The 16,040-nt window shown below is 42.0% G+C and overlaps 1 protein-coding gene across 19 annotated transcripts in view; it reads left to right on the top strand.

Annotated features, from left to right (window-relative positions):
* KLF12 (KLF transcription factor 12) overlaps positions 1–16,040 on the top strand; it is a 251,879-nt gene that overhangs the window by 226,697 nt on the left and 9,142 nt on the right. For 7 of the 19 annotated variants that reach the window (XM_075088408.1, XM_075088380.1, XM_075088415.1 and 4 more), the window contains one exon: positions 38–16,039. The exons of the other annotated variants lie outside the window; for them this stretch is intronic. In XM_075088408.1, the coding sequence (XP_074944509.1) occupies positions 38–291 (254 nt within the window). In that variant the 3' untranslated portion in view covers positions 292–16,039. Of the gene's footprint in view, positions 1–37; position 16,040 lie in introns of those variants that run through there. 19 annotated transcript variants of the gene reach the window in all.

The raw sequence follows: 16,040 nt of genomic DNA, 5'->3' as shown, positions 1-16,040 counted from the left end.
TTTTGAACTGAACTTTCCTGTCGTCCCCACTTTGCAGCACAAGAGTCATCTCAGCACAAACTGAACTCCTTTCAGATGAAACTAAACAGAAGAGTGGCCTCCAGGGACATATCTAATGTGCTTCAACGAACAATGGGTGGTCATTGCTTTGGACCAACCAGAGCTAGTCCAAAGAAAACCCTCAAGAAAATCATATGGTGTGGATGTCGATCTTCAGCACCATGTTTTTCACTCTACAGACATGCTCCTATTGAGCTTGTACTTGGTTTTATAGATGTAAATGATATGTGAATGATAGGTGCTCCTAAATGCCTTTGGTTCATTTCAAGTGTAAACTCAAGAGCTCAGTATTTTTCCCTGGAGGCTTTCAGAGGCACCTGCCACATACTGCAGAGGGAAGTCAGTCACTGTATGAGAACACATTGCATTGGGTCCCTACAACAGAGATGCAAGAAAGGTGCCTAGATGAGCTGGGTCCCATTCAGTGATGGCTTAACACTTAATCAATACCTGGTCTCCTCATTAACCCTATAGGCTGTTACTGGTCTACATGATAGGCCTGTAAGGGTAGCTGAAGCAGTGATGTGTAATTGTAATTTTATTGCGGATAAACTCAGGAGTAGCAATTTGAAATCATCAAGAACAATTTAAAAGGAGATTGCTTGGATGGCTAGAAAGGCAGTGGACCGAACACCCTAAGTTTCAGTGCTGTTCCTTACTCTGCTGCTGATTTGCTTAAATTAAATTTATTGATCTCTCTGTTCTTAATGCAGTGTTCTTGTAACTCCTTGGAGAAAAGATGGTGTTTATCCAGCATGTAGCACAATGTTGTTCTTTGCTGAGAATCTGCTGGCACTTTCTGTGGTGTGATGTACTCCAAAGAGTATGAGATATTATTTTAAAAAAATGAAGTGATGGCTTCTACATTTCAAATGAGGCCACGTCTCCATCACTCTTCCCAGTATGTCTTTTGGTTGGTAGGACTTTTGTTGAGAGGAATACTGAACAAGGCTCCGTCCTATTACCCCCTACTAAACTGATTTCTGTAAGGGAAGAGTCCCTTCCTTAAACAGCAGAAACGTTCTGGTGATCTGGGAATTCCATTATGTTTTCCCTCTAGGCCAATTATTCTAGTTTCTTCATGTCTTCCATTAATGCTTTTGCCTTCTTCTCTCTCTTAAGTTACCACATCTTATCTTAATTATTTTTTCCTCTTCCCTCTTCTTCCCATCTTCAATGTGGCCTTTTGTCCCTACACTTCCAATATATTTTATATAACCTTACCTTTTCACCTTGTTCTCTGTCATTCTTGTTTTATTACTTTTATCCCAGTCCAACCCTACTCTGTCCCTTTCCTTCTCCCTGCCCTGATTTCTAACTTGTTTCCCTATTCTTGCCTGTATCACCCTTTGAGGATTTTACAGCTGTAGCAGATCAGAAGGCAGAGAGCCCAGCAGAGGTGTGAAACCAGTAGACTTTTTAGTTTGAACCAAAAATACCACTTATGTGCTTATACCACAGGGAGGTCACTCTTTTCTAGCCTGCAAGACTGGCGACCAGTGCAGGAGTATAAGCAAGCACCGTGGAAGGAGCCGAGTTACAAAACTCGACGTGAACAACCTCAGAAATGTCACACCCAAGTTAGCCCACAAATACAGGAGGCTCTTCTCTGCCATGGTGTTTTAAATCACTGAGAACCACGTTTGTCATGAGCCTGTAATTCATTAGTGATCGCATGGCAGACCAGAGCTTGTGGGTAACTCACCCAAATCAGTGTTTGATAGTCTGCACTGCTGAATCACGGGCTGTGCACTTAGGGTGCTCAAAACCAGGCACTGAAGGCTTGAAATTGTGTTGGTAATTAAGCTTTTGCAGCTATAACTCTCCAGCAGCATGAAGGGAGTTTCTGTACCTGCCGTAATCACGGGATTGATCTCCTCAGCCTTGGTTCCCTGGCAGCTGGCTGTCTAGGCTATGCTATCTGTCTGGAATCTCTGAGTAGTCAGAGAAGAGGGATTGGCACCTCTGGGGCACGTTATTCCCTCTTCAGGTAGACCTAGGGATTGGCTTGAGAAGGTGCTTCTCTTTCATGGCTGAATACAGAGGAAGCCTCGACACTTACCTGTTAGCTGGCTGAGATGAATCCCCACCCCAAAAGGCAGCCATCTGAAATATTTTGCAGTCATGTTGGACGTTGGTTTATTCCTTCAGGGAGAAAAGAAAAATAACATCAAACCAAAAACCTTCGTTAAATGGCCAGCTGTTAACTGCTTTATATTGTCATGTCTTCATGCCTGCTGCAATGTAAGAAGTGTAGTCTGGAGAGAAGGTGAGCGCTGAATTTAGCTAATGGATCCAGTGAAAAGTATGTATTGTGCTGCTGAAATTAAATGTGTCTTACAGAACACTTCTCAAGTCTTGGTAAGAAGTTGGTATATTCAGACCTGCATGTAGCATTGGCCATGAGCATACTCTATGTATTAATCTCATCTTACGTTTTTTATCTTGACCTTTACTTTTGCTTCGGGCAAAAGAAGTTAATTATTCACATATGACCCACAATAATTAGTGCAGTTTTGGATGAGTATAAATGAAGTATGACAGCTATGCATGCAAGGGTGAGCAAGTTTCAGTAAGAAACTTTCTGAGAAAAGATCACAGAAACTCAACGTTGCATAATCTGGACTTTTTTTTTAGGCAGGCTGATCTTGCCAACAATTGTTTACCTAAGCAGGATGCGTTTGAGAACTACCTTTTTTTTCATTCACTATATATGCATAACCACCAAAACATTCACAGTCATTTGGATACAGGAGGAAAACCAATGCAGTCTTTTGAACAACTTTCTTTGTTGGAAAGTATATTTTTTTAAAATGAAAAATGGAAACAAAATATTATAGGCGTAATAGTTGCATTTAATTCTCTCAGAGTGACCCCTAGATTTTTTTATGTATGACTTCGTCTAGCTCCCCAGTACTTCTCACGGTTGTCCTCAAAACTTAGTGTACTGGTGTGGGCATGGAGTCCACTGGGGGGCGAGCTTGAATTACACATCGTCTCTCCAACTAGAAAAACTGCAAGTGAAACCTGTAATAGAGCATTTCATAAATCACAAGCACTGGTATTAAATTTCTCTTTCTAGTATCAGCTTCTTGTTGTTGTTTTGCCAAATCATCAAATAAAGCTATCAGGAGGTATCGGGTGTGATGGGGAGCCTTCAGGGCTCGCAGGCAATCTCGCAGCTCAGGTTTATCAACTCTTTCCGCAAGGAGAAACTGTGAGAAGTTGGCTCACAGGAGTTGTGTTGAGTTAGTTTCTGCTTCAGTGAACTTAAAGAAAATTACTGATGTGCGACTCCGCAAATGAGTAATCTTTAAAAACGGGAAAACCAGCAGCCCTGGGTTGCATCCCCAGTCTGCTTATGTCTGTGTTGCGCTTGGTGTAGGTGCTGGTGTCAGCCCCGGGAATGGGGAGAGCTGTAACTCCTGTTTCCTGTGAGGTCTGCAGCCATGCAGCCCCGGTGGGACTGACGTTCTTCACTTTGCTGCTTTTAGTTTGAAGATGGAGAAGGAAACAACCGTAGCGTTATTTTATGGTATGTAATGGCTATTTCAGGCCTTTAGGCAGTACTAAAGTTGCCACTGACACTCCCAGTAGGACAGCTGAGCATTGCAGACTAAGTAATACTGGTTGCTTCCACTGTGGTTTTTTTCCCCCATCAAAATTTCATTCTAAAATTATTTAAATTTATCTTAATGAATTGTTGTTTCCTTTTCAACTAGCCCTGGTTTGTGAAAGACCTACAGACTCTGTTCCCTCTGAAGAGAGATAATTAAAATCTGATAGGTTTTATGTAAATCGAAGAGGCAAATCGTGACTTCTGTTGAGAGGCCAATACGGGTTATAAAAACTAGACTTTAATAACTGATCTGTGAAGTTGGTGAAACTGGAAATCATGGGTCTGTGAAAGCTGTAAAATGCATTAAATAATTTCATTATTTTGGCAAAAAGCAGGAAGATATTTTCATGCCATAAAATTGAGGGCACGCATCTTGACCTCCTCTCTAGTTGGCTGGATGTTTCTGAAATGTCAATAGAAAGCTGCAAAGTAGTCAAAATTGCTTGCAATTTCCCTGCAAATTTCACTTGACTTGTCATTATTTTTCAATCATCTGTAACTATAATGAAACTAAGTTCACGGGCTAGGCGCAGTGAAGGTGGCAGGGCAAAGCCATGCAGTCAGGCCATTTATCGTGTTAAATGCAGTGCAGTAAAGTCTCAGGTGAAATAATACATTTAATGTCTATATTGTTATTATAGCTTCAATCAGCTTCTTAGCTGTGGATATAGGGAGTGATTGGAAAGATGAGAGGTCAAGAGTGTCTGTTTTAGAGAGAGAGAAGAGGGGAAACAAGAACAGCCAGGACCCTTTGGGCTAGTTGCTGTAATAGTGCAAAGGAGACATTAGAAAGTGAAAACACCTTTTGGATAGATGACAGTGATCATACGAAAAACACACAAGCCCTTTTTTATTCATAGTGATTTCAGTTGCCTTGCTAGTGCATTAGATAATGAAAAGCATGATTATCAGAAGATGGCAGGTTCTGGCTGCCAGCAGAGAGACTGCAGGGCAGTAGCTGCTGGCTGTGGGCAACATCCCGGGGCACCCGGTCATGGGCAGACTGTCCCACTGGCCGACCACATGCCTAAAAGCTACTTTCACTTTTCATCTACAGGCTCCTTAGTCTGCAAATCCTAGCGTGCAATATTCTCTTTTAACCTGAATCGTAGGTCTGTTGGTACCAAAGCTAACCTTTGCATATCATGATCCGCTTTTCATAGACATCATCTGTCTCCTCGTAAATAGGGAGAGCATGTAAATTTGAGGCATATTATGTAAATTGAAGAGGCAAATTATGCTGTCTGTTAGGGGGCCTGCTAAGGAAGGCAGAGTCTTGAAACACATATAATGGATGGTACATGTGGGAGAGATTTAAAGCTCTTCTTTCAATTCTCTGAATTTGAAGTATTCAGAGAACACTGGGAGGTGTGAATGCATCCCAAAGCGGTGCCTAGCATAGGGACTGCAACCTGAGAAATCTAACCAACTGCATAGTCATTTAAAGGGAAATTAGATTTGTCTTGGATTTCACATCTAAAGTTGCGTACAGCTAAATCCAGTTGTAGCTCATTGTGGCTACCCTTTACCATACGGGTGGTAAGCGTAATCTTCCCTTTGAAGGTATTCTTTCAGTAAAGAAGGAAGATGCCTGCTTCGGGGTTACCTAAGATGTAATTTTACAACATCTGATACAGAAGAGATTGCTCCCTGTCTTTCACCTCTGTAGGATTTTCTTTTATTGTGAGAGTAATCAGCATCCTGTGCAACCTTGTTTCAGTCATTAGTTCCTAATCTCTGGAGGAACAGGGCAGAATGGCTTTCTGGGGTCAATGGCAGCCAAAGCCTGGGACTTCCCCAGTGGGCGCGAAGTGGCAGCGGATTTAGTTGGTGAGTGTAGGGCACCGTGTAGCCACAGCCATGGCTTTTCTCCTGCCTCTGAGGTGTGGAGGAGGGCAAGGGCTGTAACAAGAACACCTTCTGTGGGGCTCTGAATCACTCTTCCTCAGTGCCGCTGCTGCAGAAGATGCGGCCGCTTCGTTAGGCACTTACAGAGGCAGGCTGAATATAGCCCCCAGGCCAAATGAATTTTTTAGTGTTTGGTGCTTTGTCCTTGATCAACGCCTATATCATTCCTGAGAGATGGGAGCAAATACCTTTGCCACAGACGTAATGAAGCCTATTTGTCAGTGTCAGGGGGTCTTCAGCAGCGTTACATGGAGTCAGTAAACATCTCAGAAATGTGGTTTTGTACCTGAGAAAATGACAGCATTTCCTCCCTTTATAGCTGGGTTGAGACACTGCCCTAGAAGAGAGAGGGCTAGTGAGTACATGGGTGTTTTATTTAGTCTGTGCTTTTTCAAACACTGCATTCCTCTCACTCACTGTTGCTCCATATATTATTTTAATATGAAAGGGCCCCTGTCATTAGTCTTTGTTCACATTTTCCTTTGAGCAATTTCAGGGCAGACTTAAGAAGTCGGAGGCACCAAAAAAGTTATTTTTGCTCAGTAGGTTTTAAAACTCCATTCATTACCTGTTGTTTTCATAAGGTCTGTTTAGTGCCTTTTGCTAGCTATAAGTTCCAGAGAGATATTTACAGGTTTGTAATCCCTTCTTTAGGCAAATATTGGGAGGAAACAACATTTTAAAAATAATCCTTCTAGATTTGACTTGAACTGTGTAGATTTTTGGCCTACTTTAAAATTAACACCTCTTTGTCACCTACCCTGCAGACTTGCTCTTCAAAAGCCCAGCTTTTCTTTCTCATGCCCTACGTTCTCCCTAGGCCCTTATCCCAGAGCTCTCCCTCTTCCACGTAAATCTGTCAGGTGAAAAGAACTGCAACAGCAGGTTCACATGCTGTTCCAGAAACTGGGAATTTAAATAAACAAAGCCAATTTAAAAATTAATTTGCTTTAAGTAAAATAGGAGGTTCTATTTGTATTGGGTGATGCTTTTATTTTTTAAGAAATGATTTCTTTTAGTGTTTAAAATTTACTGCCAGTTTCAATAAACAGTAGAGCTTTCCAATGTGGAAACCAGTATATTTCATGGAATTCTTCACTTGTAGCTTTTCTGCTCTTTCTTCATGCAGTTTCTATTTAGAAGATAAACAGATTATTCAATAAATGGGGCTGCTGAAGCCTCAGTCTGTTCTCATTGATGTGACTGGGTTCAGATTTCAGGACAGAAATATATTTAAAAGCAGATGTCTGCTGGTGCGATATGTACCAGGGTGTAAAGGCAGACTCACCAGTGCCACCACAGCCTCATAAGGTGATGTTCAGAAATGGGAACCTCTGGATGCAGTGACATAGTTGTCTGAGTCCAGCTACTTACGGGCAGGTGTCCATACCACAAGGAGCTTGTACATCCAGTTCTCTTCCAATAGCTTCTCTGTGGAAAGTTAAATGATTTCATTTCTGGCACATTTTGCGAGCTCTGAATTCACCTTGCACACGGGGAATCATTCCTCTGCATTGTAGGTCTGATGCTGTGCCGATATGGAAGGGTGCCCACGTGGTTATTCCAAGGCACTTTGATGGGAAAGCAAGTCTAATTGCGTCTGTGATTGCTTTCAGTCTCTAGGTTATGAAAAATATTTGCAACAGTGCCCCTTGACTTCGTAAATATGGGGTGCATATGTGTTTTGTCTGTGTGTGGCACGAGGGAATAATGATTATTTCATTATGCAGAATAAAATTTTCTCTAAGTAAACCATTTAGTACTTAATATTATACCTCCAAAGAACTGCAGTTCAGCTAAGGTCTCAGGCATGATTGTGGTCTACCATGTGTAGCCCTGCAGTGGCATGAAGGCGAGAAAGACCTCTCTACTCCCATTCCCTCCAAAATGCTTTCCCAGATGTTACACCCAGACCTGGAGGAGTAAATACACAGTACAGCCTTTCCAAGGACGTTGACTCCTGCAGCCCACTCAGTCCCCAACAGAGGGAAGAGGGTAGCAGCTTGGTACTGAAATGCCCGTCACTGGTGATACTCCGTGTCTTTCGGGAAGAGCGTCTGGAATTGCTTGTGGCCGCCCTGTCCTTTTCAGGGCAGCCTTTGGTCGGAGCATGCTCAAAACTGCAAGTAAGCTTCACAAAGCCTTTGTTTTAATGTTTTATTCAGGTTTTCTTTTTTTCTGCTTTCTTTGTTCCATGGCTAGAAGCAAACAAGAAGTAGAGCCTGAAAGCTAGTGTTTCAATCTTCACTTTTTGCAAATAAGTAGGTAGAAAACCGGGGAAAATTTACAAAAACTTCTTGTTTCATAGGAAAGGAAAAAGATGAGATGACACCTGTGTAGAACAAGGGGTTATTTTCTGCACTTCAGTGTTTTTTCCACATAGGATATGAAATGTAGTGGTATTTTGGTCACATTAACTTGAATGATCTTTCCCCTTGTCATGTGTATTTTTGTGAGTTAATATTTTTGTTTAGTATCATATATATTTATTCTGCTTTCTTGTGGTGGTAAAAATTGGTATCTCTTCATTTGGGAAGTTTAATTCCATTCACAACTCATTTACTTGAATGGGAGGTGGGTGTTTTAATGCTCTGTTTTCGCAGACAGCCCAGCACACCAGGGTCCCAGCCTCTGCTTGAGCCTGACTTGTAGCGCAGTGCAAACAGTAAAGAATCGGTTGTGCAAAACTGAGTGAGACAAAGCTCGTCCCTTGGAGCCTTTTTGTTGTTTTTTTATTTGGTTATTTCTTTAGGGGTTCGTTTGTTGTTTTGTTTTTTACAGGTAGTGGAAGATTTAACTTTTATACTGAGAAACATCAGTACTGCTTTTGATGAATGTGGTGGAGCCATCCCTGGAGCATCCAGGAGGAGTGACAGTAGCAGAAGCGGAAGCAGATGGAAAGGGAAATGTCACTTGTTTGGCATCTCCCTTGCAGTTATGGACCACAATGAAGGAAAGGTGTTTTATCTGGGGAGGCCAGACTAAAACCCAGGCCTGTAGCACCCCAGTAAAAGAGGGCTAGATTGCAGATCTGCTGGCACCCTCCGTGCAGTTGGCTGCTGATGAAAGTACGGATCTGCTGCATCACCTTTCCCAAGTACCTTTGTGACCGAAGGCTGCCATAAAAGGAAAATTCTCAGCTTTTCTGTCGGCACTGGAAATAGTCCCGTGTATTTGCTGTGGCTGTGGGAAGGAGAAACTTCATGCCATGTTCTAATACATACATATATATATATATGTAGTATATATATAAAGTTTATATGTTAAGTGTATACATACGCACTTAACATACCTAAATATTTATATATGTACCACATCACACAGGAAAAAGTTATCAGGAAGGGTAATAAAATGCTATTTGTCATCTACTGTTGGGATTTGCTCTGGCTTCTGGATTCAGGTGCACAGGAAGAGGCCTTCTACATTTCCAAAATATTTATTTTTTCTGTTTTTACAGGAATTAAAATTTATCATTTTATATCAGCAATGCCTTTGGCAATGTACATAACTGATCCCTGTCCCAGGGCATTAATTCATTTGTATCTCACATAGTAGTAGATATGTCGTGGGGCAAAGTCCCTGTGCAGAAGCCCAAGCTCTCCTGTGCGTGCAGTGACAGAACAGGGCTGAGACCGATGTAATTGATTTGCCACTTTAAATTACACGGAATTGAATTTTGTGAGTCTGGTCACAGAGACATTTTTGCTGGGATTTGTGTTAAAATAGCAATAAACTGAGGCAGCTGTATATACCTATACATATATATACCTAGAGGGGTATGTGGGACAATAGCAGGAGAAGGAAAGAGATAAGGTTGCTGAACTAGTACTGGTCTCGCAGAGGAAGTGAGAAGAAGGGCAGGGATGGCAAACAGGACCCAAGCTCAGCAGTGCAGTGAAATGGAAAGATGGTTCTGTGTTGTGATGTGGGGAAAGGGCTCACGCCTGAATTATCAGAAGTGGCGCTTGTAAATAATCGGTTCAAGAGCTGCCAGATGTGTGATGAAGTTCTGGCTCTTGTTTTAGAGTGGAGGTTGTCACTGTATTTTTGATTTGAAGAAATCATTTTGTTCCCAGTTTTCACATGAAGAAACCATGTCCCTGTGTTTTGCCTAAGTCAGACTGAGAACAAGGAATAAAAAAACCTGAATTTCAAGACATGTCACAGGCAGCACAGTATGTTCTTGTTCTGCTCATAGAAATTGTTTTCCCAGACTTGCTCAACTGATACGAGACTTTAATCTCTTCCCAGAAAGATATTTTATTTGCATATTTTGAAAATACTGAAACACAAAAGTCAAATTCACTATGTTCACCAAAAAGATATAGTGAATCAGTAGCTTGGAAGCAGAGATTGCAAATGAGCTTTGGAAAGACATCTAAATAATTTAATTGGATTTTTGCATAAAAATGATTGAAAATATTTCAAACTTTTAAAGGGACAAAACTAAGATCTAGAAGTTTCATTACAGAAAGTAAGGTGTTCCTAATATGTGAGTCCTAGCATTGCTGTTCACTTTCTCTGCAGTTTTGGGAAGGTTGCTGATGCTCGCTGTGTTGGTTTTCCTACCTTCAAAATCCACACAATATTTGTTACACAGTGCTATTAAGAAGACAGACTTTTATGAAGGATTACATTTTTAAAAAAAAAAGCTTTATAAGGCACTTGAAGTTGGAAAGTGCTTTATAAGTGCTCTGATGTTTTTTCATTTAAAATTATACTAATAAAAATATCACACAAAACGTAAGAGTTGTCATTTTTCCCTTTCCCCTGTGTATAAAAACTAAGCTGCCCTCTTACCCTGGGAGTGCCTGAGGCTGCTCATTATCAGATAGTGCTTCTGCTGTAAAAAGATTCTTTTCTGCCTGAAATTGCTTATTTTTAGTAGAAATGCAAAATCTGATTAGCCATCATCTGTGGTTTTCGATTCAATGATTTCCCCTTCCTGAGTCCTGTCAGCATGGGTGCAGTGTGGCTGTCCCATATGTATCAGAACGATTCTGGTGTTTACGTGGGAGCTGAAACCGGCTGACATAAATACTACACCTTAGATATATTGCATAATATTCTGTAGCAGAAACCAAACAAGGAATCACCAGGAGATGTCCTCAATCCTGCAAAGCTGCAGATCTGTTGACTTGGACTCAAAAATTCAACGTCATCAAACATAGGCAGAGGCATGCACACTGGTTTTCCTTCAACTTGTTATGGGCTAAATCTGGTTTTATGTGGGGAATACTCCTCCCAGAGTAATGGCAGTAGAAACTGAGTGTATAAAGATGTGGCTATAGATAGCACGGCTGGGCAGGTGCCACCTACTCAACCATGCAAGTTTGACTCAAAATCATTGTATTTCATGAATGGAGTGAGGGATGGCATCTCCCCTATGCTCCCACCTTCACAGTGTGGAAACTATAAACCAAGTTTGGTTTCCATGGTGCTTTTTTAACTTTGTCCTTCTCAAAAGTGGAATTTCAGCTTGTGAGTCTTTCTTTAAATACAGAAACATCCGATTAGGTGGATACGCCTGTACCCTTCAACAGCCCCTTATGCGTATTTTCTAGTTGACACTTACTTGGAATAAAAATGTTACCAGTATTTCAAAATGCTGAGTACCTTTGCAGGAAGGGGCTACAGAGAAGCGTTGTAATATCTTAGAGTCATGGTGAGAATTACACGTGCAGAAAAATTGGATAGATGGGAATGTCTGAAGAGGACACAAATAAGAAGCGACATGGCACTCACCTGTAGTTCCAGGGAGAGAGGTGAGTTTATGCCAGAGAAAGAAGTTGGTTTAGAATTTGGTCACTGGGATGTGTTCTGTCCTGGTAATAGGCGGTGTTACCTCGTTGTTACTTAATGACATGGTTGCCAAGAGCCTGCTACACTGACGAATAAATGAATCTTAAATAATACACAAATGAAAGGAACTGCAAGCGTGCACAGAGTACATAGGGCATTTGCAAATGTAGTAAATAAAGTTCCTCGCCTAGGGAGCGTAAGCCTGGCTCCATTTCCTGGAGCTGCAGAGCAGTTCCCCCGCTGGCAGAATAACCCATAACTGTTTACATGGTGTTTTTGCGGTGCCTGTCTTTTGAAACATCTGGCATCAAATACCATGATACCAGCTAGTTGATGGGCAGAGGATAACTGCTGAGGAACATACCGCATGGGAAATTCTGCCTGGGGTAGAACAGACCCTGGTCCCTTCATCTGTTACACGGCATGGTCTCCTGCTGGAACCCTCATAGGGTTTGGTTTTTTTTTTAAGGAATACATGAATGTCATCGTGTTGCAAAGTAAAAGTTTGAGAGGGATTTATTTCCGTGGGTGAATGATGTTCTGGATGTTAGAACATGAATAAGGATATGGGAAGACAGATGTTGGGCCGTGGAGAGAGTGGAAAATTTTGGAAGGATTGGCTGAACAGCGGTCATTATTTTGTGTTATTAATTCATTATTTGCTTGAGTTTAGGGAGATTTAGTGAGTAACTGTTGTAACTATGTTCTTAAGTGCTTAAGTGAGAGGAGTCATGGTAGGGTAGGAAAAATAATATGGGAAAAGTAATTAAACTAATCTGGATTGTGGCATCTGGACTACAATAGGCAAGGTTTTAGAGGGCTCTGAGAAATAGATGTTTTGTTAATAGAAGATTTAAAAAGTTCCATTTGGGGCATTGAGTCATACCTTTAAAACTGCATAATTAACTTCCCCAAATAATAGAAAACACTCATTTTCTACAGGGAACTGTCTAGAATAACTTTTTCATGCTCCAGGGTCCCTCTGATCCATGTGAATGCCTGTCATGGCATACTGTTCACTGTCCATGCATGGCAAGACACAGCTGTGGAATAGCATCAGAATACGATTTCTCTGTGTTCTGGGATCTTTTTGTCAGGTTTTGGGACAAAACAATAGAGCTGTCAAAGATGGATGCAAAAGCAGAGGGTCAGCTCCCATGAAAATGTTCACAGCTTGGGGCATTTATTTTTAAATGGGTAGCTTCTACAAGTCTAAACCCTTCCAGATTCAGCAGACTGAACTAACTGACAAGGTTTTATCTTCCTCCAGTTTTCTTTTTCTCCTTGTGTTAATTGCCACAGGTTCTCGGTCTTTTTCTGCAGCTCTCTTTACTACCGTTCCCAAAAACTGTCCACTGTTTTGTCTTCTCCTTTATTCCCGTGTTTCCACTACCCTGAGCAAGACTCAGGCCACCTGCTTTTACTCCTCAGAGCTGAATGAGAATTTGAGTGTGTGGTGCATGACAGTAACTGTGCGACCCATGCTCTTGCTGCTGCTGAGCCACTGAAGGAGCCGAAACATGCCCACACTTTGAACCCAAGAGTTTCTTAGACACTTAAGCTCAAGTGCTTGCAGAGAGGCAGAAGTGTCTGAGTCAAAATGGTTGAGTATTTGGCTTCAACTCCACTGCGATTCAGTCTTGAAATGGCAATATATATATCAGTTTCTTCTAATTAACGAGCTAGTTTTGTCCACCTCCTCACTCACCACTTTCTGGGTTGCCCTGCTGAGATCCTGCTTCCCTCTGTTGATTCTACTGAGATTTTCAGCTACGAGTGCCCAGGCTCATCAGCCAAAGCTGGTGTGTGGTATCTGACAGCAGCTTCCTGTCCTCTAGCAGTTCTGCTCCTCCTGGTCCCTTCTCCATCCTTTGAACTCCTGGATCTTCTTGTTTTTACTGTAGTTCTTACAGACTCAGTGGTCACTTTTCATGTCTGGGATGTTACCAGACAAAAGGCTAACAGTATAGCATTGCCTAGGAATAACATGGTTTTTTCTAGCACCTGTCCATCCACAGGTAATGTGGGTGTTTAACAAAAAAAATATATTCTTCCCCTAAAAATTAGGTTTGCGTAAAATGTTGTGTATCTTGCACGGTTTCTTTACAGTGGCTTTTTTTAAGGTGCACGTGAGTGAAAGTCTTCAGAGTAATGCTACTTTGCCTGGTTTGTTCCTTCTTATGTTATATGCATATATTTAATTGAAAATAATGAAAGGTCTTTTTAGGTTGAGCTTGTAGAAGCGATTTTCCTTCAGCAGTGTAAATAGCTTGAGAGGAATGTGGTTAGTCCTGCCTCTTTCACATAGCTCAATAGGCGCTGGGGAAGCAGGATTCATTGAGGAGGGAGGCTGGAAACAACACCTGGGAACTCCAGCCGCGTGGCCCGCGCTCATGTCCTTCCATCAGCTGACTTTTGTTTCTTACCTAAAGTGATACTGTTTTAATGGACGAACAAACAATTTCTGGTACTTCTCTTTCACCAACCATACCTCCCTGCATCGGGTTCTCCATTTGTCTTCTGCCAAGGGAAAGAAGAGCTGGGATTTGCGTAACCAGAGATGCCATTGCAAGGGAAGGATCTCGGGGCAGGGAGAGACTTAGAATTTCAGATGCTCTTAAATAACGATCCAAAGCTTAGGAAATACCTCCTCATTTTGCCGTGGAAGTCTCTGTGGTCAAACAAACCAGCTGGGGCAGTATCCAGAGTCTAAACAAAAAGAGTTTTAAAGTGCATTGAGGATGGGCAGGGCAAGCACTCTACTTGGAAACTGTTGATGCGGTGTGACGAGACTGTTGGGATAGACCTGCCAAGTCAAATGGGGAGATTGCTATATTTGTCTGGTGCTCTGCACCAACTGTTTGTGGCAAGGGCATGTATGTAAGACAGTTCGGTGGTGAATCTGAACACGTTTTGTAGCGCTTTGCCCTTGGCAAGAGTGTGCAACCCACCATCTGCCATGCAGCTCATGCCCATCCAGCTCATGGCAGCTGCCGGATTCCAGGCACCCAACGCTGCGGCTGCTCAGGGGCAATGAACACTGTTTGGTGCTTTGTGCTTGGCTGAGGACTGTAAAATTATCTAGACTAAGTTGCTGCCGGTGCAGCTATGGGCTGTGGTCACCTCAGAGCCTGGATTGCTGGGTTCTTCTCGCAGCAACTGTTTCCCACCCCCGTCTGACATCAAAACTGCAGCACAGCCCAGATGGTGCACAGAAGGTACCAACGCAAGGAGCTCAAATGTTGCTGACAACCCTGTTGACATGCCTGTACAGCATCTGATTTCCGTACAGAGGCACCCATGGCAATTTCAGCTGGACTTTTCAGGGCTATTTGAACTTTGTGATGATATTCATACTCAGGAATTTTCTTTTGAAACCAAGGGCTCTCAGCAAAGTATTTATTGACTTCTGAATAGACGCATGGAGGAACGTGCTGCCTACGACAAAGCAAGTGTTGTGTCACTGGTTCATGTAGTTGAAATAGTTTCTTGCAAGCTGGTTTTGATTCATAAAAGATAACAAATAACTGAGGGATGATTGTGCCTGACGAAGGGAACAGTTGTTGCAGAGATGCTCTTTTGTTGCCCTGGTTGTGATTAGCTGGTTTTAGAAGGGGAGGTAAAAAATAATTTCTGACGCACCAAAGGAAGATACATACGGACCTCACACAGTTCTTCAGTTTTGGTGCGTGCTCGACTGGGGGATCAAGGTAACTGCCAAGAGCATTTAACATGTAGACATTGAGGGCGGTGATAGAAATCACAAATAAGTATAGCCTACAAACATGGCAAAAATGGGGTTTTATAACAGTTTGCTTCATGAAAGCGCAAAATCCAGATATGCTGTATTAATCTTGTCCTCTGACAGATATGACACAGAACGTGGGGCATGCATCATGCTTACCTTTAAATAAAAAGCAGAGGGTGGGATTTTCCAAAAGTCTATACTTATCCCAAGTCTGATCTCATTGAAGTACATGGGTGTTTTTCAACAGCGTTGTGCAAGTCCCACGGCTGGGTACATTTAGAAATTGTACACTGTTCCTGGTAACGTCTTGCACACAAAATTAATTTTACCGAAAGTAAGTGCAATAAATAAAGAGGACGTTTTGCAGATTGAATTTTTATGTTTGACTGGGAAATGGTAGTTCATTTTTACCAGCTTGCTAAGAAATGTCCTGCAGAGTTGTTTACACAAACAATTAGAAATCTTTGTAAACTTCATAAAAATAATTGGAAGTCTGTGACAGCCTATGATAAATTGCTGAAATATCGGGTAATCTGGCTATTTTAGGAGAAAGCATAGCCTGACACGGTGAGGGTAGCAAACCTGTACGGTAATCATGAGAATAATTACACAGCCCTTTGTCCTGATGTTAATCCCCACATCACCCCTGCAAGGTAGGATCTATATTGTTGCCTTAATCCTGTTGATTTTCTTAGTCATCTGAATGCCACAGGAATGATAAATCTCAGGGCCCTTTCCTTATATTCAGCAGATTCGGTACCTCGTAATTGTGTAATTTGGCCTAAAGCAACCCCTAGGCAGTGGGTGTTCATGGGAAGCGTGCAGAGGGGGTTGCGGGGATTAAGAGCAACAAGGGGAAAGTCACTACCTGTTTTTCCCCCCCTCCCCTCTTTCTTTTGTCTC

Source organism: Phalacrocorax aristotelis, chromosome 1 (genome assembly GCF_949628215.1).
Source record: "Phalacrocorax aristotelis chromosome 1, bGulAri2.1, whole genome shotgun sequence".
Lineage (NCBI taxonomy): Eukaryota > Metazoa > Chordata > Aves > Suliformes > Phalacrocoracidae > Phalacrocorax > Phalacrocorax aristotelis.
This window is presented reverse-complemented; position numbering and strand designations above follow the sequence as displayed.